This window comes from Mustelus asterias, chromosome 2 (genome assembly GCF_964213995.1).
Source record: "Mustelus asterias chromosome 2, sMusAst1.hap1.1, whole genome shotgun sequence".
Classification (NCBI taxonomy): domain Eukaryota; kingdom Metazoa; phylum Chordata; class Chondrichthyes; order Carcharhiniformes; family Triakidae; genus Mustelus; species Mustelus asterias.
Window position 1 is genome coordinate 54,941,203 of NC_135802.1, and position 23,930 is coordinate 54,965,132.

The following is a 23,930-nucleotide window of genomic DNA, read 5'->3' on the forward strand; positions in this document are numbered from 1 at the left end:
CGAACTTGTATTTAAATAGATCAGCCATTGACCAAAAATGAACAATTACTTGCCCCCCCTTGTCCCTTTCCCCAGATATCCAGTCAAGTCTGGCAACCATCACTATTTAATGGAATGAGACTCCAGGATTGAGAATCAGGATACCCATCTGATATTTCACTGCAATGATGCTGCTCCTATATTAAACAAGAATAAATTAGTTCAAAAACTAGGGCCTAATACGACCACTAGAACTTATCATTCTAATTCACTACAAAAAGTAAAATATACAGACAGCATTTTAACAAGTAATACTTTCACCCTATTTAGTAATTAATTTAGCAGTACTTTTCAATATAACTATGAATTGATAACCATTTTTTCAGAAGACAAAGTATGCACTGCCTCCATTTCATCTCAAATTTGTACTGTTAGAATGAAAATGATCAATATTACACCAACAAATTTCTTTATGCCTCTCCTCATTAAGAAGTCTCACAACACCAGGTTAAAGTCCAACAGGTTTATTTGGAAGCATAAGCTCGAGTGACTCACCTGATGAAGGAGCAGCGCTCCGAAAGCTCATGATTTCAAATAAACCTGTTGGACTTTAACCTGGTGTTGTGAAACTTCTTACTGTGCCCAACCCAGTCCAACGCCAGCATCTCATGGCTCTCCTCATTCAGTGCTTCTGAAAGGCACATCACTGTTATCACTAGCTTTAACAAATGGTCATCTGGACTCAAAATGTCAGCTCTTTTCTCGCCATACAGATGCTGCCAGACCTGCTGAGCTTTTCCAGCATTTTCTCTTTTGGTTTCACTGTTATCATGTCATTAATCTAACACGAACAATTAGTTTACACTTTTTAAATGATTTCTGCCCAGATCAGATTGCCATTTTGATTAATGCATTAGAAAATGAGCTAAATTATATTAGCTAATCAGTAAATTAGGAAGACAATCTGATTTTTGCTAAAGAAGGCAGATTTTAATTTTGTCTTCAATCTAATAGAACTCATCCCTCTGGCAGTTAAAGCCAGTTTTAAAAATTAATTACATAAATAAAATCCACAGCACAAGTGAGCAGTTGCATTTGAGCCTGCTTAGCAGTCAATTTGCTATTGTGATTGGCTCTTCTATTGCGCTGAATATAAGAAAGGTATTTGGGTCAGTTGAGAGGATAGGGATGGAAATTGTCAACAAGTGTGTTACATTGGCTTGGCTGGGAAAAAGACAGCGAAGGGCAAGGTTGTGGAAATATCTGTTTATTTATACGCTGCCTTTCCGAAAGATGGGAACACTGCTATAGAAGGGAAGTTAAAAGGATAAAATGAATAAATAAGCAGTTTGACAGTGCAGTGGCAATTACATCTGAAACAAGGCTTTAATGAAGCCATGAAAATCTGAGCATACGCAATTTTTCAGCTCGGACACAAACTTGGTACAGGGCAGGTTGCAAAACCTGCAAGTATTTTTCAAATTAGCAATGAGGTACAATCAGGCAGCATTCATAAAACGGAGTTGTCTTTTTTAAACTAGCAGCAACAACAACAATATCCTGATCGATAGATTAAATATGCTTCAAAAGAGACAAGCAATCAAGAATCCAGGTTTCAAACTCTTGTTCATAACGGGATGATGTTAAGAAATCATCTGAACCGTACCCGATCGATCTCAGGATGCTGGAGTAGAAGCTGCACAATGTCTGCACGTCCTCCACCAGCAGCAAAATGAAGTGGGGAACTGAGCTGTCCATTCAGAAGATTAGGATTACACTTTCCCTTTTCTAATAAAAAACGAGTAGCTTCAACCTTTCCATACCTAAAATGCAAATGATGGGCAGAAAAAAAAAGTTCATATTTAATGACTGTAACTTTTCATGCTTGAAATACCATTGGCGACACGGTGGCACACTGGTTAGCATTGCTATCTCACAGCGTCAGGGACCCGGGTTTGATTTCTGGCTTGGGCCACTGTCTGTGCAGAGTCTGCACGTTCTCCCCGTGCATTGACCATGCTAAATTCTCCCAAACAGGCACCGGAGTGTGGCGACTAGGGATTTTTCATAGTAACTTCATTGCAGTGTTCATATAAGCCTACTTGTGACAATAATAAATAAACTTTAAACATTTTAGTCAGGTTATACTAAAATCTCTACTTTTGAGAAAAATGTCTTGCGTATCTGAGAAAAATATTTGAATGGTTTTAATTTCCATTCCTTTTAGTACTTGAATATTGAAAGAGAGGTAAATAGATATGATAGATGATGGAAAGAAAAGTATTAAAAGCAACTGACAAGACTGGGCATATTGAAGATAAACACCAACTTTGACCAATTGGGCCAAGCATTTTGTTCCCGTGATGTAATTCAATATTTACAAGTATTTTAGATGTAACATGCAGCAAATCCAAAGACATCACTGAAAAATCAAATAAGAACATAAGAACATAAGAAATAGAAGCAGGAGTAGGCCATCTGGCCCTTCGTGCCTGCCCCGCCATTCAACAAGATCATGGCTGATCTGAAGCGAATCAGTTCCACTTACCCGCCTGCTCCCCATAACCCCTAATTCCCTTACCGATTAGGAATCCATCTATCCGTGATTTAAACATATTCTACGAGGAAGCCTCCACCACTATAAAATCTTATTTTATAAAACCATTCACAAAGTGAAACGGTTCAAGTGTAATTTCATCTTGAAATCAACGATGTTTGTTACCAGCCAGCTGAACTAATTAACTCAAATCTGGTTGAGCATTCAAGATTTTATTGGTCCAAGTCACATGATCTTGAGCAATTCTTTGAAGTTAGGAACCACAAAATGGATAAAAATTTAACAGAGACATTGATTTGGTTATGCAGAAATTAAACTAAAATACTTTGTGGTCTCCTTAGCTGTATATTTAAACAGATAGTATGTTTTCATCAAGACAAAGATCAGATGGCTAAATGTATGTACAGCATACGCAAGTTAACGATTGTAATAGAAGAAAGATTGGTACTCTTTGTGGTAAAGTCAACATGCAGCATCTCAAAATTGCAACATACAGTAGTGGAACATGGGCCAAGAATTCTGGTAAGATCCTTCATTTGAAGATGCTGCTATGGGGAATAGCACTGTACAAGCCAGGGAAACAATTTGCAGCACACTGTATTCATGGCTTTACCTACTGCTAACAATTAGATTTAGATGGAACTGTTTAACAATTTTTAATGATGAGAAATGATAAATCAGAGGTTAGCAGTTTAAGTTGAAACCAAACTACGTACCAACAAGCATAATGAATAGGAGCCCAGTGATCACTGTCCAACTGATTAACTGAAAAGCCACTGTCTAGCAGTTTGCTCAGTAAATCTGTATCACCTTCACAGGCACTGCGATGCAGAGGAAAATCATCCACCCACTGTCGCTCCCTAAAAGAGAAATCAAATTCATTGTAAAACAAAACCTTTTCAAAATGAAAGTCAGTAGACTTGTTTACATTTCAAATCAATATATTTTTTGAATAATTTGTCAGTAAATGTTTCCTTATAACCTTTGTAACTTTTCCCTATTTAAAAAATAAATGGCATACATATAGATAAAATATACATGGTTCAATAATGTCCTAAAGTGCTTCACACCCAAGGAAACGCTTTTGAATCATCAGTTGTAATGTAGACAGTTGCAACAGCCAACCTATGCATATTAAGGTCCCAAAAAACAATTAAATAAATTAACAAATGATTTATTTTAGCAGCGTTGCTTAAAAGATAAATGCCAGCCAAAGCACCAGAAGAAATCTCCTACTCCTTTTCACATAGTGCCATGGGATCTTTTGCATCCAAATGTAGATGAGGTGGTTGGGACCTCAGTTTTACATCTGAAAGATGTCACCTCCAACAATATAACATTCCCTCAACACACTGCCTCATTAAAATAATCAATTTTTAGTCCACCTTTTTACATGCCTTGCCCACTCTTAAATTGGCCAATAGAATGTACACGGTAGTTTGAGTTAATTTACACTATAATTTTCCTTTTCTCAGTATCAGGTTACCTTAACTGTCCCCCTACAATCAACAGCTTGCATCTTCCTGCTCACTCTACCAACATTTCTTGCTAGTAACTTGCACGTCACTGATTTCCAAAAAAATGGATTCTAACAGTTTCAAGTAAAGCCATTCACAAACGAGTATGTTTAACAGGTCAATTAGAAAATGCTACCAGATATTCCATTCACAATAGTTTTTTTTAATATTCACACTGAAAATAATATTTCATTTTGTTTTCTAAATTATAGAGGTGCTATTACAAAATTTCATCTACACCCCCCACATTTCCACAAGACTATAGAACAAAGAACAAAGAACAATACAGCATTGTTCTGGTTGAGCAAGTACTGCCACCAACATTATTTTGACATTATGCAGAGTTATCAGTTTGCATTGATATGTATACCACGTTGGATTTTAATATCAATACAGAACACAAATTATTAAGAGACCATTTTAAGCTATGCCAGATATTCAATTGAAATTTGGCACTATTCCTATACTTACTTGTCCTCCATTATGCTGCTCATACTACGCTGCCATTTTTCACGTTTTGGAATCTGTATCTTGGAATAATCAGGAGCTCCCAAACCAAAGTATGGGTTTATAACCACTTTATCGACCTATAAACAGGACCATCAAAAATAAAAGGAAATTAACATATAAAACACCTCCAATCAGATGATTATAAACAGTTCACAATTTCAAGGAGGAGGCAAATGCATCTTCAGAAACGTGGTATTTTTATAATTCCTAAGATTTTGCATGAATAAGTAAAATTGACAAGAGTTTCTGGAAGGAAGTGTATTATTCTGTCTGTTCACATAAAATACTGGCCAACAAATGATTGCTGAATAATAATAGATTTTTTGCAAATATTGATCAGTTTGACTCACCCATTTATTATTTCTATTTATTTCATATTAAAATACTGGACTGCCTCCAATTTTGAGTGAAATTCTATTTACAAATGACCAGGTAATCAATCCAAACATAAAATGCTGAAAAAAATACCGATCAAACAGCAGCAATGGAGACAAGAAACAAGTCAAAATTGTAAGTAAGTCACTTCTTCAGAACTGCAAAATGAAAAAAAGCAAACATAAAAAAAGTTATGGGAAAAGGGAAAAGCAGATGCTGATATAGAAAAAATATGAATAAATTGGAAAACATGCAACCTGTTCAAAAGCAGATTTTAAATGATGCAAAACTTCACCTTCAAGTAAAAGAGAAAAACATTAGAGAAAAACAAGACTGCTAAAGAAACAAGGTGTTCAAACGGTGACAGCAACAAGAGACTCAGTCAGAGAAAATGGGGAAAAATTATGCCCTCAAAGCAAAGAAAATCAGAATACTGGTTTGCAAGAAAACTGTGACAGCCCTTTCTAGTTTTCCAGTTGTGTGTACAGTGCCACTATGGTAAGGTCACGTTGGGTATCAAAATTCACTCACAGGAATGCCTGTAGTTACTTTTATTTATTTCTGTAGAAAATAATTATGTACTGCATTGTCAAGAAGCAGAGGTACTTCTATGTTTGTATTGTTGGATATTGGAAATAAGGTATAGATTTAAAGTTAGCTTAATAGTGTTTCTGAGTAAGAAAGGGTTAAACTTTAGTTAGATTCATGTTTGAACTGCATTTGCATGTATGGGGTCTTTGGTTTCATTTTAAACAGTGTCTGCATTCTGATTTGAGAACAAAGAACAAAGAAAACTACAGCACAGGAACAGGTCCTTTGTCCCTCCAAGCCTGCACCGACCATGCTGTCTGACTGAACTAAAACCCCCGAACCTTCCGGGCACCATATCGCTTTATTCCCATCCTATTCATGTATTTGTCCAGACGCCCCTTAAAAGTCACTACCGTATCCACTTCCACTACCTCCGCTGGCAACGTGTTCCAGGCACCCACTACACTCTGTGTAAAAAAATCTGCCTCGTACATCTCCTTTAAACCTTGCCCCTCGCACCTTAAACCTATGCCCCCTAGTAATTGACTCTTCCACCCTGGGAAAACGCTTCTGACTATCCACTCTGTCCATGCCTCTCATAATCTTGTAGACTTCTATCAGGTCTCCCCTCAACCTCCATCGCTCCAGTGAGAACAAACCAAGTTTCTCCAACCTCTCCTCATAGCTAATGCCCTCCATACCAGGCAACATCCTGGTAAATCTTTTCTGTACCCGCTCCAAAGCCTCCACATCCTTTTGGTAGTGTGGTGACCAGAATTGAACATTATATGCCAAGTGCGGCCTAACTAAGGTTCTATAAAGCTGCAACATGACTTGCCAATTTTTAAACTCAATACCCCGGCTGATGAAGGCAAGCATGCCATATGCCTTCTTGACTACCTTCTCTACGTGCATTGCCACTTTCAGTGACCTGTGTACATGTACACCCAGATCCCTTTGCCTATCAATACTCTTGAGGGTTCTGCCATTTACTATATATTTCCTATCTGTATTAGACCTTCCAAAATGCATTACCTCACTTTTGTTTATGATGTGAAAAGCAAACAAACATAAAAAGGAACCAATGGTCCCCTTTAGGTTCGGAAGTTTTTCTGAGTTTAATTTCAACTGGACCTAAAGCAGTCGGATAAGGTAGTGAGAAAGAAGGAAGCTCTCACTGCTCTGCCAGAAGCAGAACCTGAACAATGCAGTAATGGACAAGAAAGTAAGTCATAGAAACTAAAGAACAGCTAATTCTCAAAACTGGAGAATGAAAAGAGAAGTTCCAGGGATATTGAAGTCAAAGGAACAAAAAGAAGCTGAAATTTGAGTACGGTACTGTTCATTGAAGTTAAAGACAGAGCTGAAAAGTGCAGAACTGGGATCAGATTCTCGGACATCGCCCACAACCTGGGATGCAGTGAACGGAGATTTGGCTGAATGCCAAATTCTCTGTTCTCGTTGGCAATGGCAGCGGGGCGTGAACAGCTAGAGATTTCCAACTCTGGTGAAGTTGACAAGAGAAAAGCCAGATTTCTGAAGCAATCCAAAGGTTGTTGACCTTACTATAGCCTGTGAAGCAATTGTGTTCTATTAGTGGCTGGGTACCTGAGAGAGTAAGTAAAAGCTTGAATCATGTGGCAATTCAAGACAAAGGAAGACTGAAAGGAGAGTTGGAAATCTTGGAAGTGGATCCTTGCTGAAAGCAGCTGAGAGAAATTGTTGTTAGGAAGAAGATTCTGAAGTGGGTTTTTTTGAGAGTGGAGTTTGGAAACACTCACGTGATAATCATCTGGGGTACTTTGAGAGGAATGCCACAGAAGTTTGATTGGGGGGGATCCGCTACTTGATTTCAGAGGGGGGTGTGGCCTGTTGATTTACAAGACTGCATTGTATTATAGTCACATTTCTCATATTTAATTTTAAAAAATTCTGTTCTTAAAAGCTAATTGGCAGTTCTGTGACTCTGTTCACCCACGTTTTCCAAAAAAAGTAAAAGTTATAGTCTTTCAAGCCAGGGTTCCATTCTGTGACCTTCCTGTTTAGTAGTATCAACTGGGATCGTACAAAACACATACTTTGCAGCATAACCCGGTAAGATATTTACAGAAAATCTCAACACAACATTAGTTATGCGTTAGGTCTTTCAGCCAATCTGCACATATTTTTCGCTCTTTAGTTCAAATGACCAGTAAAACTTGAAAATTCTTCACTGTACCTCAGATCAAATGAGAAAGAAATAAGATTGTTCATAATGTTACGGTAACCCACTTCAGTAGCCAATGTAAGCATATTATTATGCTCACGCCAGAATGACAAACATGGTGACCAGCACTATTTTTTCTAAAACAGCATTGAGGTCCTACCCTATTTGTGTACTGTAGGTCTGATCCAAAAAGAGGGTTGTAGATACAGAGGTCAGCTTTCTCCAGCGCCAACATTTTGCTTTTTATCTCCAAGGCAGTATAGCCCACGTGCAGTGTATTTTCAGGTTGATCCATTTCTTTGATGTAAGCAGGGTTTGCAACACAAGATTTGATTCGCTCAGGAGGAGATGGTCTAAAAAGACCTGGGATAGCATGGGAAATGGTGTGCTGCTCTGCCAACCACCTGTGAAAATATCAGGAAGACATACTGTTTAAGTAAACCATTTCCAAAAAGGGTTTTTTCACCGATCCCTCCCCCACTCCACCGAGTATATATTCCTGTTATAGTTGCACATATGCTAAGCAGCCGTTGGTATCTTACCCAAGTGTCTGTTAATCCTATAAGAGTCTTCACTAAATCGGTACAGGTGTTGAAATCATGCCCAGTCCTAATCCTGTCTTCACTCAAAACGAAGATCAGCAAAAACGTCAATGAAACCTCTACCTAATTTGCCACATTCTGATGCGGAGCTGAAGCCATTTCTAGTTGCTCCATCACCACTCCAATTAAGATCAACTAATTCACAACTTGGGTGATACTCCAGAAAGTAGAGTTGCAAGATTACCTTAAATCTGTGCCTTCTGGATTTTGGTCATTCCACCAATGGGAACAGTTTCTCTGCATCTCCTCTGTCCAGACCCCTCAATTAATTGACTGAATCTGCCTTCACTGTACTCTCAGACAGTACATTCTAGATCTTAATTACTCATTGTGTAAAAAAGATTTTCCTCACATCATCATTGCTTCTTAGCTGAAATCTGTGCCCTCTGGGTTTTGATCTTTCTAACAATGGGAATAGTTTCTCCATATCAACTGTCTAGAATCACGATTTTAATTACCTCTATGAAATCTCTCCAACTTCTGAAAGGCATTTTATACAGTGCCACTCAGCAGACTTGAGAAAAGTTATAGCTCATGAAATAAAAGGGACAGCAGTACAAAGAACAAAGAAAATTACAGCACAGAAACAGGCCCTTCGGCCCTCCAAGCCTGCACCGACTATGCTGCCCAACTTAACTAAAACTCCCTACCCTTCCGGGGACCATATCCCTCTATTCCCATCCTATTCATGTACTTGTCAAGACGCCCCTTAAAAGTCACTACTGTATCCGCTTCCACTACCTCCCCCGGCAACGAGTTCCAGGCACCCACTACTCTGTGTGTAAAAAATCTGCCTCATACATCTCCTTTAAACCTCGCACCTTAAACTTATGCCCCCTAGTAATTGACTCTTCCACCCTGAGAAAAAGCTTCTGACTATCCACTCTGTCCATGCCCCTCATAATCTTGTAGACTTCTATCAGGTCTCCCCTCAACCTCCGTCGATAATTTTCCACAATACAGCAATACTCATGGTTGCTGTATAGCAATACTGTAACATGGTTACAGTATTGGCTGAGTAAAAGAAAACAGCGAGTGAATGTTAATGAATATTTTTCGGACTGGAGGAAGGTTTGTTGTTCAGCTCCCAAGGGGTCAGTATTGGGACCCTTGCTTTTCTTGATAAATTAATGATCTAGATCTTGGTGTGCAGGGGACAATTTCAAATTATACAAAACTTGGAAGCATTGAAAATTGTGAGATGAACAGTTATGAACTTCAAAAGGACATAGACAAGTGGGCAGATAGGTGGCATATTACATTCAATATGGATTTCATTTTGGGAAGAAAGACATGGAGCAAGTGCGATGTGAGAAGAAATAATTTTTTTCACACAACGACAGTGTTTCGGGTCTGGAATCTGCTGCCTGGAGGTGTGGAGACGACAGGTTCAAGCGAGGCAGTCAAGAGAGCATTAGATGGTTATTTGAATTGAAACAGTGTGCAGGGTTACAGTAAAAGGCAGAAGAATAGCACTAATGTTCATTCAGAGAGCCAGTGCAGACACAATGGCCGAATGGCCTCCTTCTGCACTGTAACAATTCTGTGATCCTGTGAGATTCTATTCTCCAAAGACAGCGCCAGCTTCTCCAATCTACTTATATAATTTCATTTTTAGAACCATTCTTGTGAATCTTTTCTGTAGCCTCTCTAATACATTCACAGCCTTCCAAAAGCGTGGTGCCCAGAACTGGATGCAATCCTCCAGCTGAGGCTGAACCATTGTCACTTGTGCTGTATTTCAAATAAGGGCTTTAGCTACAAAGATATAAAAATGTGTGCAAAACACATGACACCCAAATGAGGATTACTCCAGTATCAAAATCAGAAAATACGCAAAATTCAATTTCATCCCATCAAATACTACTGCTAAGGTAATCGCAAACTGATAAACATTCAAATCAATAACTAAACTGCAATAGTTTAAACAGATGGTTGGGACATATAAACAGTTGTTCATAAAATACATCAGGTTAATCTTAAATTTAATTCTGGTTCAGAGCAAATTATTTGTGCTGCAAAATTTAAACAGACCAGAGCAGATACGCAGACACGCACACACTTGTTCCTGTGACTGCTTGGTCACTAGTCATGGACCATTAAGCTTGCCTAGCATGGCCAGTCTTATCAGCCCGCAGGCAGCTGCACTGAGTAACTGACTGCTAATGCAATAAGCTGAGTATAGTGATTCATTGTGAAGGCCCAAAGACAGTTGATGTAAGGTGCCTGGTACACATCATAAGATGGTCCAGAGCTGTCCACGAGCTGATCAGAGAGACACATGATGTCTAATTGTCAGCTTGATTGGATATGTATGTAATTAATTTTGTGATTGGTTTGTAGCCAGCCAGGATGGGCTGAAATGTATCAGAATGTGTGATTTCCTTTGTTCAGTTAAGAGGCCGCATGGTGAGCCCAGTGTGCGTCTTCCTGCCTGTATAGAATAAAACCATTAGATAATTAGAACAGAACTGGGTGCCGTGATTTGTCTCAAGTAATTCTTCACTAATAAATTGGCGTCACAAACAGGATATCAAAGGTTGTCCACCACCGACAGAGGACCAGGTGAGCATATTTACACACAAGTTGGAATTAAGCTTATTCCAGTATCAGGTGGCATTCAACAGTTCAGATACGCAAATCTGTAAAAAGACAGCCTAACTAATCAACAAACAACAGTCGGTATTTCGTTAAGAAGCATTACCGGGCATTGTTTAATGTATTTTATCATAAGTTTTATAAGACTTGTAATGGACTTGTGATAGTTGGCAAAGTAACAGTACACTCCTTGGCCGAAAAACAGACCTCAGTAGATTATAATGGTACTAACCCTACCCAAGACTGGCCAGTGAAAAGGCAGAGATTTGCTTCATTGTCACATGTATTAGTATACAGTGAAAAGTATTGTTTCTTGCACACTATACAGACAAAGCATACCGAAGGAAAGGATAGGGTGCAGAATTGTAGTGTTACAGTCATAGCTAGGGTGTAGAGAAAGATCAAGTTAACGTGAGGTAGGTCCATTCAAAAGTCAATATGCAGATTCATTACTCAGCTAATTTTGGTTAACCATTAATTATCGCTGTTATATAATTGGTGACATTCATTTAGACAGTGATTTATTACAGCTATGAATGATTCTTAACATAGAATTAGAATCATAGTAATCAGACTACATTTAACATTCTCCTAAAAAATGAATGATAATAGTATGAAAAATACTGCGGATGCTGGGAATCTGAAATTAAAACAAAATAGAGGCTCAACATCCAACCCACAAGTGAATCATCATCCTGACTTGGAACTATATCATCCCTTCACTGTTGTTGGGTCGAGAAGCTAGAACTTCTTCCAAACATCAGTGTGCGTGTATGTGCACCAGATGAACTTCAGGAATTCAAAGCAGCCACTCACTCCAACTTCTCAAGAGCAATTAGTGCTGGGAAACAATGCTGGTCTCAGTGATGCTCACATCCCAGGAGCAAATAAAAAAGCCAAGGAAATCTCTGGCATGGACTGTTTGGGCTGAATGACCTGTTTCAATATTGTACATGCTAGGTTTGAGCCAGCTCCTCTCGTTAGTTTTAGATTCATCCATTGCCATTTATGGCAGAATGTGTTGAGTTAGAGCTGCCCACTGAATCTTTGATTGTGGCTCTGTTCAGCTCTATGAGCTGGTATTTTAGATATTTAGGTTTAAAATAGGGAGGTTTAAAAAGCAGGCCGCACTATCCAGCGGGCAGCATTGAGAGCGGGCGGCGGAGTGAGCAGGTAGCAGAGTAGGGCTGAAGGGCTTTGGCTCAAAACGGGCTTCGGCGAGAACAGGCAGAGGTGAGAGTAGGTTTTTTTCTTCCCCCAGAAAGTTTATTCTTGTTTTTTCCCCCCCCAGTGTAAAAGAAAATGCCAGGCAAGATGTTGGAATGCTCCTCTTGCAGGATGTGGGAGATCAGGGGGAGATCAGGGAGACCTCCGGTATCCCCACAACAGTATCCCAACACCTGCAAAAGATGCATCCAGCTGCAGCTGCTAGCAAAGCGTGTTAGGGAACTGGAGAAGGAGCTTGATGACCTCCATCTAATTTGGGAGAATGAGAAGTATATAGACAGTAGCTTTAGGGAGGTAGTTACACCTAAGCAGTAGAGCACAGGAAATTGAGTTACTGTAAGGAGAGGAAATGGAAATGTGAAAGGACAGGCAGAGCAGGGTTCCCCTGTGGCCATACCCCTCCACAACAGGTATACTAAATTGGATACTGTTGTGGGAGATGCTTTATCTGGGACAAGCTGCGACAGCCGCAACTCTGATACTGAGTCTGGTTCTACAGCGCAAAAGGGTGGTAGGAAGAAGAGGAGAGCAATGGTGATAGGGGACTCAATGGTCAGAGGTACGGACAGGAGGTTCTGTGGACGGGACAGAGACTCCCGCATGGTTTGTTGCCTCCCGGGTGCCAAGGTCAGGGATGTCTCTGATCGCGTGCACAGCGTTCTAAAGTGGGAAGGTGATCAGCCAGATGTCGTGGTACACATCGGTACAAATGACGTAGGTAGGAAGAGTGAGGAGGTCCTAAAGAGGGAGTACAAAGAGCTTGGAAGGAAGTTAAAAAGCAGGACCCCGAGTAATCTCAGGATTGCTACCTGTACCACGTGACAGTGAGGGCAGGAGTAGAATTCTTGGGCGGATGAACACGTGGCTGAGGAACTGGTGTAGGGGGCAGGGTTTCCGATTCTTGGATCATTGGGACCTCTCCTGGGGCAGGTGGGACCTGTACAAGAGAGACGGGTTACACCTAAACTACAAGGGGACAAATATACTTACAGGGAGGTTTGCTAGTGTTATTGGGGAGTGTTTAAACTAGATTCGCAGGGGGATGGGAACCAGAATGCCAGAGCAGATAGTGGAGCAGGGGTAAAAAGACAGGTTAGTTCAAGCAAAATCACAAATGGAAGGGTTGAGTGTGGTGGAAATAATCTTTTGAGGTGTGTCTATTTCAATGCCAGGAGTATTGTGGGGAAGGCAGTTGAGCTGAAGGCGTGGATAGACACATGGAAATATGACATTATAGCCATTAGTGAAACTTGGCTACAGGAGGGGCAGGACTGGCAGCTCAATGTTCCAGGGTTCCAATGTTTCAGGCAGGATAGAGGCAGAGGGTTAAAAGGTGGGGGGGTGGCAGGGAAAATGTTACAGCGGTACTCAGACAGGATAGATTAGGGAGCTTGTCTACAGAGGCCCTATGGGTGGAGCTGAGAAACAGGAAAGGTATGACCACATTAATGGGGTTGTATTATAGACCACCCAATAGTCAGCGAGAATTGGAGGAGCAAATCAGCAGAGAGATAGCTGACAACTGCAAGAAACACAAAGTTGTGATAGTAGGGGATTTTAATTTTCCACATATAGATTGGGACTTGCATACTGTTAAAGGTTTAGACGGGGTAGAGTTTGTAAAATGTGTTCAGGAAAATTTTCTACATCAGTATATAGAGGTGCCAACTAGAGAGGATGCGATATTGGATCTCCTAGTGGGAAATGAGTTCGGACAGGTGATGGATGTGAGTGTGAGGGAACACTTTGGATCCAGTGATCATAATGCCATTAGTTTCAACCTGATCATGGATAAGGATAGATCTGGTCCTCGGGTTGAAGTTCTGAACTGGAAAAAGGCCAAATTTGATGAAATGAGAAGGGATCTGGGAAGTGTGGATTGGCACAGGCTGTTCTCTGATAAGGATGTAAATGGAAAGTGGGAGGCCTTCAAAGGAGAAATTTTGAGAGTGCAGAGTTTGTATGTTCCTGTCAGGATTAAAGGCAAAGTAAATAGGAATAAGGAACCTTGTTTCTCGAGGGAGATTGTAACACTGATTAAGAGGAAGAGAGAGTTGTATGAAATGTAAAGGCAGCAAGGAGCAGATCAGATGCTCGAGGAGTATAAAAAGTGCAAGAAGCTACTTAAGAGGGAAATCAGGAGGGCTAAAAGAAGACATGAGGTTGCTTTGGCAGACAGAGTGAAGGAAAATCCAAAGAGCTTCTATAGGTATGTTAGGAGCAAAAGGATAGTGAGGGATAAAATTGGTCCTCTTGAAGACCAGAGTGGTAGACTGTGTATGGAACCAAAAGAGATGGGGGAGATACTAAATGGTTTTTTTGTATCCGTATTTACTGAGGAAACGGGCATGGAGTCTGCGGAAATAGGCCAAACAGGTAGGGAGGTCATGGATCAGTTACAGATTAAAAGGGAGGAGGTGCTTGCTGTCTTGAGGCAAATCAGAGTGGATAAATCCCCAGGACTGGACAGGGTATTCCCACGGACCTTGAGGGAAGCTAGCGTTGAACTTGCAGGACCCCTGCCGGATGATTGGAGGGTGGCTCATGTTGTTCCGTTGTTTAAAAAAGGTTCCAAAAGAAATCCGGGAAATTATAAGCCAGTAAGTTTGACGTCGGTGGTGGGCAAGTTATTGGAAGGTGTGATATGGGATAGGATCTACAAATATTTGGATAGACAGGGACTTATTAAGGAGAGTCAACATGGCTTTGTGCGTGGTAGGTCATGTTTGACCAATCTATTAGAGTTTTTCGAGGAGGTTACCAGGAAAGTGGATGAAGGGAAGGCGGTGGATGTTGTCTACCTGGATTTCAGCAAGGTCTTTGACAAGGTCCCTCATGGGAGGTTAGTTAGGAAGGTTCAATCGCTGGGTATACATGGGGAGGTAGTAAATTGGATTAGACACTGGCTCAATGGAAGAAGCCAGAGAGTGGTTGTGGAGGATTGCTTCTCTGAGTGGAGGCCTGTGACTAGTGGTGTGCCACAGGGATCGGTGTTGGGTCCATTGTTGTTTGTCATCTATATCAATGATCTGGATGATAATGTGGTAAACTGGATCAGCAAATTTGCTGATGATACAAAGATTGGAGGTGTAGTGGACAGTGAGGAAGGTTTTCAAAGCTTGCAGAGGGATTTGGACCAACTAGAAAAATGGGCTGAAAAATGGCAAATGGAATTTAACGCAGACAAGTATGAGATATTGCACTTTGGAAGGACAAACCAAAGTAGAACGTACAGGATAAAAGGTAGGACTCTGAAGAGTGCAGTTGAACAGAGGGATCTGGGAATACAGGTACAGAATTCCCTAAAAGTGACGTCACAGGTGGATCGAGTCGTAAAGAGTGCCTTTGGCACATTGGCCTTTATAAATCGGAGTATCGAGTATAAAAGTTGGAGTGTTATGGTAAGGTTATATAAGGCATTGGTGAGGCCGAATTTAGAGTATTGTGTACAGTTTTGGTCACCTAGTTACAGGAAGGATGTAAATAAGGTTGAAAGAGTGCAGAGAAGGTTCACAAGGATGTTGCCGGGACTTGAGAAGCTGAGTTACAGAGAGAGATTGAATAGGTTGGGACTTTATTCCCTGGAGCGTAGAAGATTGAGGGGAGATTTGATAGAGGTGTATAAGATTTTGATAGGAATAGATAGAGTGAATGCAAGCAGGCTTTTTCCACTGAGGCTAGGGGAGAAAAAAACCAGAGGGCGTGGGTCAAGAGTGAAAGGAGAAAAGTTTAAAGGGAATATTAGGGGGAGCTTCTTTACGCAGAGAGTGGTGGGAGTGTGGAATGAGCTGCTGGATAAAGTGGTAAATGCGGGGTCACTTTTAACATTTAAGAAAAACTTGGATGGGTTCATGGATGAGAGGAGTGTGGAGGGATATGGTCCAAGTGCAGGCAAGTGGGACTAGGAAAAGAATGGTTCGGCACAGACAAGAAGGGCCAAAAGGCCTGTTTCTGAGCTGTAATTTTCTATGGTTCTATTTGGCATACAGGTAGCCCTCCATGGTCACTCCTCGAGGAGGAGAACTGGACATGCTCCGGGCATCTGCCTTCTACACTTTAAATGAGCAGCACAGCTTTGTACCAGCTCAGGAGAACCAATGGAGTGAGGGCTGACAAAAATAACAGGCTAGATTTTGCCAAAGTGGGGAATCTCAGGGTATGCTCTATTAGCTAGACAACAATCACACATTTAGCTTTTTAAAAGCTTTGTCAACAGAATTGCTCAAAGCACGAGTTGATAACAGCGCAGCAAGGGTTACAGGGATTTAGGGACCTTGATGAGCGACAAGAAAAACAATATCTCTTTTATCAATAAGTTTAAAGGACTGAAGGAGGATGAATTAAATTCAAATCAGGTACAGAGAGAGAATTCAGAGAAGAAAAAAAAAGAAACAAAGGAAAAAAAAAGTTTGGCATTTTTAAACACTCCTAAGATAATTCAGAATCTGAACAACAAACTCCATGCTTACAATTGCTAACTTTTTGGCAAGACAATGAATGGCAGTCATTAACAGTTGTCAGTTTGTTATAAGGTATTTAAGTTAATAATTACTCGACTGAGCTCTCGGTTGGGTTTAATGGGCAATTAAACAGCCAATGAAAGTTCTGATTTTGCGAACACAATGGAATAACTTGGCCACCAACTTGTCGCAATTCACAACTTATGAGGTATCTCTTCCATGGTGCATTAATAACAATGTGTGTCGCTTGGACACCATTTTTTCAGCAAAATCTGCTCCAATATCTTACAAATTTGCAACTGTTCTTTCTACTCTTTGAAATCTTCCAATTAAAAAGATGAAGTAGAATCTGGATTCACACCAAATATCTTCTACATATGAACTTCTGACCTCAAGACTTGATCAGGAGTAGAGACCAGGTACTGGATAGGAAAGAGATAAATATTGGAGGTAGTTATACATTTGTTATTTGCAGCTTCAGGAAAATACCAATGAAGGTCCACTTGTTAAAGATTGCAAGTGTTTTATCTTCACTATTTTTGATCCCACTTTTTATAAATAGCTCCTTGTGTACATGTGAAGCAATGCTGCACCATCAGGCTGAAAAATGTAACTTTACTTACTTATCCAAAGCAATGAGCATTTTTGCGCTGAGTGTAGAGAAATGAGTGCTGGATTCACTGCACACACGCATAATATCCTGGAAGCAGTAAAAACTTGGTGCTCCAAGGCAATATGATGTCTTACTATTGTCTGCAAAAATGACAGTACCATTACTTAAATTAATAGCATAACAAGTGGAACTTTACTCAGCCTATTCATGCATATCATGATCAATACTATCAATTCTGTCATGGAAAAAATGTTCAATTCATCTAAAAAGGAATAGCCTTGTTCCGATCAACATAATATGAACTACACAAAATATCGACAAAACTAAATGTGAATTTTAAATCACAAACAGATTTTATAACTACTTGTCACAGCAGCTGTCCCTGAATCCAAAGAGTGTGTCTACTTAGGGTCATTAATTTCTGCCATGGGTCTTCATGTGACTGAACAGCCTAATTCTTGGCCTGCAGATCTTTGAGCACATGGGTCAAGAATGCCCAAAAGGTAGTGGGATCCACAATGCAAGATTTAATTCCTTTTGTTTTCTCTTTTGCTACCGCTCTCCCTCATCATCAAGACATCGTGACTAAATGTGTGATGCAGCTTAATGGACAAGTTGTCGCCATTCAGAACGATTGGTGGCAAGTTCTTCTGAGTCATTAAAATCAATGCTGCAGTGCTTCAAGGATAGGTTCAGAATGTATTTGTAGCATTTTCTTTGTCCTCCCCTGCACACTGAACATTTGTGAGTTGACGAAACAGGATCTGGCAGGAAGACATTTTGCAACCATCCAGACATGGTGTCCAGTCCATTAAGGTTTATGTTGCAGTTTAGCCTGCAAGGAATTGGCTTCAAGAAGGACACTAGTGTTTCTTCAATGGTCCTTCCATTGAATCTGGAAGATGTGGTAGATGCATTGCTGATGGAATTTAGCGCTGATTGAATGATGTCACAAATATACAGTCCAGGTCTCACTGCAATATAAACATGTGGTGATGACAACTGCTCTGTACACTAAAACACCTGGTCAGCCAAATAGTCCACCACCCAAATAAGTTGAAAGTGTCTCCCTGGAGTATGTTAAGTATTCTCCATACTTTAGCAGCCACCTCCTCGAAAGGCTACCACTGACAAGGAGATCCAACACTAGATCAGCTGCACCATCTCAGCGTCCACAAACTAGAGCAGTATTTGACAACAATGACCTCTGCAAGTATAACCAATAATGTCCAATACAAAGAAAGAGCTAGCTTGTTACATACTATAGCAAACATAGCAATGAAATTATCTGAACATTGTACATATGGTCGTTATGATCTGGCAGGTAGTAATCGCTCGGGTCCAATATAAAAAGTGAACAATGTCAACTGAAATATCCCTGGTTTTGCTCCCAAACCCTATATGTTCAAAATATAGCTCTATAGACGTTACTAAATTTAGCATACATAGATCTGTCACGTCCCTATAAGCAACTCTGGACACAGGTATGCATTAATAGTTTCACTTACATAATTGTTGTTTCATTGTTTCCTATGATTTATAATAAAGCACACTGAAAATGTCCATTGGTGCATTGCAGTTTTCTTACCTTTAACTGCCGCAGGTACAACATAAAGTGCAGCTGCTCTACAAGCATTCTCCCCGTGAACAGGGAATTCTTTCATCAACACCACTCGTTTACCTAACAGAAAAAGGACAATAGTGTCACAGCAAGTTGTATGTACATTTACATATAGCTTATTAACATTATATCTGCTATCACATTTCTCGCTTTGTCACATTGTTGTCATGTCAATTTTTGTTTATGGTGTGTTTGGCCTGACCACATGTGCCACGGTGTAGCTATACTATTTGGCCACTTGGTAGCACCATAGCCATTCTGTGAACATCGCGAAAAGAGTCCTTCAAAAAATTCTAGCCTCCAATGTTCAATCTCCAGGGAAGTTATCCAAGTCTTAAGTCCATTTTCAGTTTTTAAAAATCTTTCTAGGCTCCAGTCAATCTTTGAATTGGAATTTAAATTTGAATTATGTGCCTTCACATTTTGATCAATGAGAGTGATACTTAATAATTGATGTTTTCAGATGTACCCACTTCAATTTTTCTGTTTGCTTAGTTATAGGGTAAATAAGGAGAAAATAGAGAGTTGGTAACTGAAGGACATAGATTTAAGATAGTTGCCAAAAAGACCAGGAGGCGGGAGGCAGTATATCATCTTTTAAGATCTGAAATGGAGTGTATTGCCTTTAGGGACGGTGGAAGCAAATTCAATGGTAACCTTCAAAATGGAATTGGATATACATTTCAAACTGAAAAACGTGCAGGACCATGAAGAAAGAGCAGGTGAGTGGGACTAGTTGGCACCTCTTTCAGTGAGCTGGCACAAGCACGATGGACCAAATGACCTCTTTCTGTCCTCTATGATTTTATGATAGTATGGGTAAAACAAATGAAAGCTTGATCATCAGAAAAGGAATGCGACATGATGTGAAGCAGGCCAGGTTACTGGGGCCGACTAGTGGGCCAGTACACTGAAAGAAGTTAAGTGCTTCAATTGAGGGAGAAAAGAGTGAAAAGAAAGATAATGTCGTCAAGAAAGAGAACAGAACTTTAGTGTTTCAATAGAGGTCCAAAGGTTCAATACAAGCAGAGAAAGGAAACTGGACGGCCAGACATCTTGGGCTGTTTTGTGCACCTGTTCATGTCTAGTTGTCCAGCAGCATTAGCAGAAGGATAGAAGCAAACTGCCACTTCCTGGTCTGTACTGCACAATTAAAACAAGGAAAACACAGATACTTCCATCAAATTCCAATTAATAGATTGAGTTATTAACTGCAGTATTTTAGAAGCACAGAATGATGCAGCATAGAAGTCTGTGCCTGCTATTTGAAAGAGTTGTCCAATTAGGCGGCACGGTAGTCCAGTGGTTAGCACTGCTGCCTCACAGCGCCAGGGACCTGGGTTCCCACTTGGGTCACTGTCTATGTGGAGTTTGCACATTCTCCCTGTGTCTGCATGGGTTTCCTCCCACACTCCAAAGATGTGCGGGTTAGGTTGATTGGCCATGCTAAATTGCCCCTTAGCGTCAGGGGGTTAGTCGGGTAAATAAAGTAGTGTTATGGGGAGAGGGCCGAAGTGGGATTGTGGTCAGTGCAGACTCGATGGGCCAAATGGCCTCCTTCTGCACTGTAGGATTCTATGATTAGTCCCCCCTTCCACCATCACTCTGAAGAGTCATATTGACACAAAACATTATGTCTCTCTCCCCATAGATGCTGCCAGACTTGGAGTTTTCCCAGCATTTAGGCCCTGCACTGTTCTTTTCCCACAGCCCTGTAAATATTTTCCCTTTTGGAAGTTACCACTGAATCTGCTTGCACCAGCCTTTCAAGCAACATATTCAACAACAGCTTGCGTGCTAAAAAAAATAGTTCCATCCCACCTCTGGTTCTTTGGTTAATCATCTGAAGTGTGTGTTATTGGGTTACCAGACCTTCTGTCACTGGAAACAATTTCTCCCTAATTAAAACCACTCATGACCTCGTAACCTTCTCTGTTCTAAGGAGAACAATCGCAGTTTCTTCGGTCTCTCTGCATAACTGAAGTACCACATCCCTGCTTGCCATTCCAGTAAACCCTTGCCATTCTTCTGAGAAATGAATACAATACTCCAGCTCAGGCTTACTGAGTGTTTCATAAAACATGAGAATTCTTATCTTTGTACTCTAGGTTTTTATCAATAAAGTCAAAGATCTATATACATTTTTTTTTAAAAAAGCATTTTCAACTTCTTCCACCTTCAAAGATTGGTAGGTGTACAACCCCTAATCTCTATTTCTGCACCCCCTTTAAAATTCTACCAGTTTATATTACCTCTCCCCAATTTTTTGACCAAAATGTATCACACTATACTCCTCTGCATTAAACGTCAGGTGTCTACTCATTTCACCAGTCTGTACATGTCCTCCTGAAGTCTGTTCACATCCTCCTCAAGTTTATTCTGGCCAATTAGAGATGGCAGTTACCGCAAATTAGAAAGGGGAGGAGGAAAAGAAACAAAGTGGGATTTATATGATGCCTTTCTTGACTTTAGGACATTCAAAATGCTTCGCAGTCAATGAAATTATGTCTTGCATCTTTAAATCTTGTTGACAGATTCATCCCAAATTGGTGCAATAAACAAAGTTCAAGACCTCTCCAAAACTGGAAAATTAAATCACCAGCTTGAACACTATGACATAACCTATAATTGACAAGCACCAATTAAAACCATGTTTTAAATATAGTGCGCTGTAAACATCTACGTTCATTCAATACATAGAAGCTGATCACTGAATCATTACAATTAATGACACCAAATTACAAATGAATACAAATAAAATCTCTCACAATGAAGTATAATAATTTGTACTTCTGTTTTACCTTTGACTCCCTGGCTGTTTGGGGATGTCAGTTTGGTCGCTTCAACTACAAAGTTGAGAATGTCCTGTCCTTTATTTTCATCCCTCTTCAGTTTTGTTTGTAACAAAACTTTCTTCCTCTTTTTTTCCTTGCCTTCGTTTTGCAACTCTAGCAGCAGAATCTTCAAAAAAGACAAGCACATATCCAAGTGTGATACAAAAGTTAGCACTTCACAACTGAGTATAATACATGATATACTAATGTAAAGAACATGAAAAATGAGATGTTTCATATTTCAAAGCTCCTACTTTCTAAATGAAAAAATTCACTAAATGAAGTAACGGGGATGGATAAAACTTTGGACAACAATGTGGCTGATTTCTCCCTAGCTATTAAGACATTAATTACTTTATTTTTGTCGCCAATTAACAAGCATTTATTTACACATATAAAAATAATGTATTTCATATTAATGATTACAGTGTGGGATGCATCACAATCACATCAGATATATTCCAGCCACCACCTTAAACATTCAGGAGCATGCACCATCTACAAGATGCACTGCAGCACCTCACCAAGGCTCCTTTCCAACAGCACTTTCCAAACCCACAACCTCTCCCTTCCAGAAGGACAATGTTTGGGAAGATGCAAATTCCGCTCCAAGTCACACACCATCCTGACTTCCAACTATATCACCATTCTTTCACTGTTGCTGGATTAAAATCCTGGAACCCCCTTCCTAACAGCACTGTGGGTGCAGCAGCTCAGAAAGGCTCATCACAGCCTCCTCAAGGGCAATAAATGCTGGCCTAGCCAGTGACACCCACATCCAATGAAAGAATAAAATAAAAGTTTCTCAGAAGCATTTACTGATACATTTCTGCTTACAAACCACTCTATTCAGTTTGGATAGCTTAACACATTAGTTGAATACAATAGATTCTTTCAAACTTCCCTATTCTAGGTCATTACAAACAGTAGTTAGCACAAAGCAATTGAAAGGAAGAAATAAGAACAAACGGGAACTTACACAGCATCTTTCAGTACCTCAGCATTTTCCAAATATTTCACAGCCAATTACATAATTTTTAGTCCTGTCACTATTGGAGGGTGACCAGATTTTCAAAAATCAAAACTAGGGCACATTGAAAAACCTTGAGAATGAAAGACTCCATGATGATTGACAAGTTGTATAACCAATGGCAGGAGTCAGGGATGCGAACTAAGGTCATATGATGACATCTTAATTGGCATAAACACCAAACAAAGAGATATGTAATAACACAGCTGCCAAGCACTGCTCCCACCTCTACTGCTGCAACATCCAGTCAGAGACTGCGGACTCTGACAGATAATTAATTGGAGGGGGGGGGGGGGAACCTTTTTTCTCTTTGGCTCAATATTCGGCTGACCGAAGGGTTGGATAATGGAGAGAGTGTCCTTCATATTTTACAAACTTCAGCTGAGAAAAATGTGCTTGCTATCAGTTCGCAAAACACTGTCAGTGTTAAAATTGAATTACTGCCATTTAGTCACAGCAAGCTTCTGTGGGACCTACAAAACCAAAACCCCCTCTGTTAATATGTAGTTGTCTGTTGTGATGTTAAAACCTGAGACAATTCTCAGTGGACTTGTAGTTTCATCCATCCCACTATGGGGTTCAGAGAGCGTGTCACTGCATCTTTGCATTTCAAGATTGTTCTGTCTCTAGTTGTCGGTAGCACTTTACTTCAATCACAGTCAAATATTTAACAATTGTGTGACATGGATGTCCACTATTTCAAACACGGGCAAATGTTTGTCATTGATGCTAATTTGAAAACAAAGTACTGAATGGTGTCAGCAGGGCAACAGGTTAAAAATTGTATTCTATTCCAGTCCTCCCATCATCCCACATACCGCTCACAAATAATTTTTAAAAAGTGAAAAAAAAGCTTGTGACCAAACTGGCATAATTGTTTCTGCTTGCATTATTTACTGTTGATTTTAGGTATTATAATTACAGGGTGCAATTGTGTGGCGAGATTGCTATTAATATAATTTCATTTAAAGTGAAAGGTGAAGAGAAAAAAAATCACTTAAATGTATGTTCCAGATCTGAATCTGGAAAGTTAACTTGATTCCCTACCCATCTCCCAGTTACCACCCCTTTGCTTGCCCAGAAACCCATGTACATCATAGTGTAATGAAAAGTGTTTCAATGAGCTTGTCACAAATGGATTTGAAAGAAAACGTCTACTGTAGTTCAACTGAATATCGCAAACAGTCCTTGAAGACAAATGTAAAAGTGCCCTTTTGATCTTGACTTTGCATCACTCTGCAACATCCGCTTTTCTTCTTCAAAGCATTAT

At 40.0% G+C, this 23,930-nt stretch overlaps 1 protein-coding gene across 4 annotated transcripts in view; it reads right to left on the reverse strand.

Annotated features, from left to right (window-relative positions):
• Positions 1 to 23,930, reverse strand: part of krit1 (KRIT1 ankyrin repeat containing) — a 56,754-nt gene that overhangs the window by 15,664 nt on the left and 17,160 nt on the right. For all 4 annotated transcript variants that reach the window (XM_078235631.1, XM_078235650.1, XM_078235659.1 and 1 more), the window contains 7 exons: positions 21,598 to 21,757; positions 18,764 to 18,856; positions 17,186 to 17,315; positions 7,836 to 8,079; positions 4,525 to 4,640; positions 3,253 to 3,396; positions 1,646 to 1,802 (listed from right to left, as the gene is read on the reverse strand). In XM_078235631.1, the coding sequence (XP_078091757.1) occupies positions 1,646 to 1,802; positions 3,253 to 3,396; positions 4,525 to 4,640; positions 7,836 to 8,079; positions 17,186 to 17,315; positions 18,764 to 18,856; positions 21,598 to 21,757 (1,044 nt within the window). The remainder of the gene's footprint in view (positions 1 to 1,645; positions 1,803 to 3,252; positions 3,397 to 4,524; positions 4,641 to 7,835; positions 8,080 to 17,185; positions 17,316 to 18,763; positions 18,857 to 21,597; positions 21,758 to 23,930) is intronic.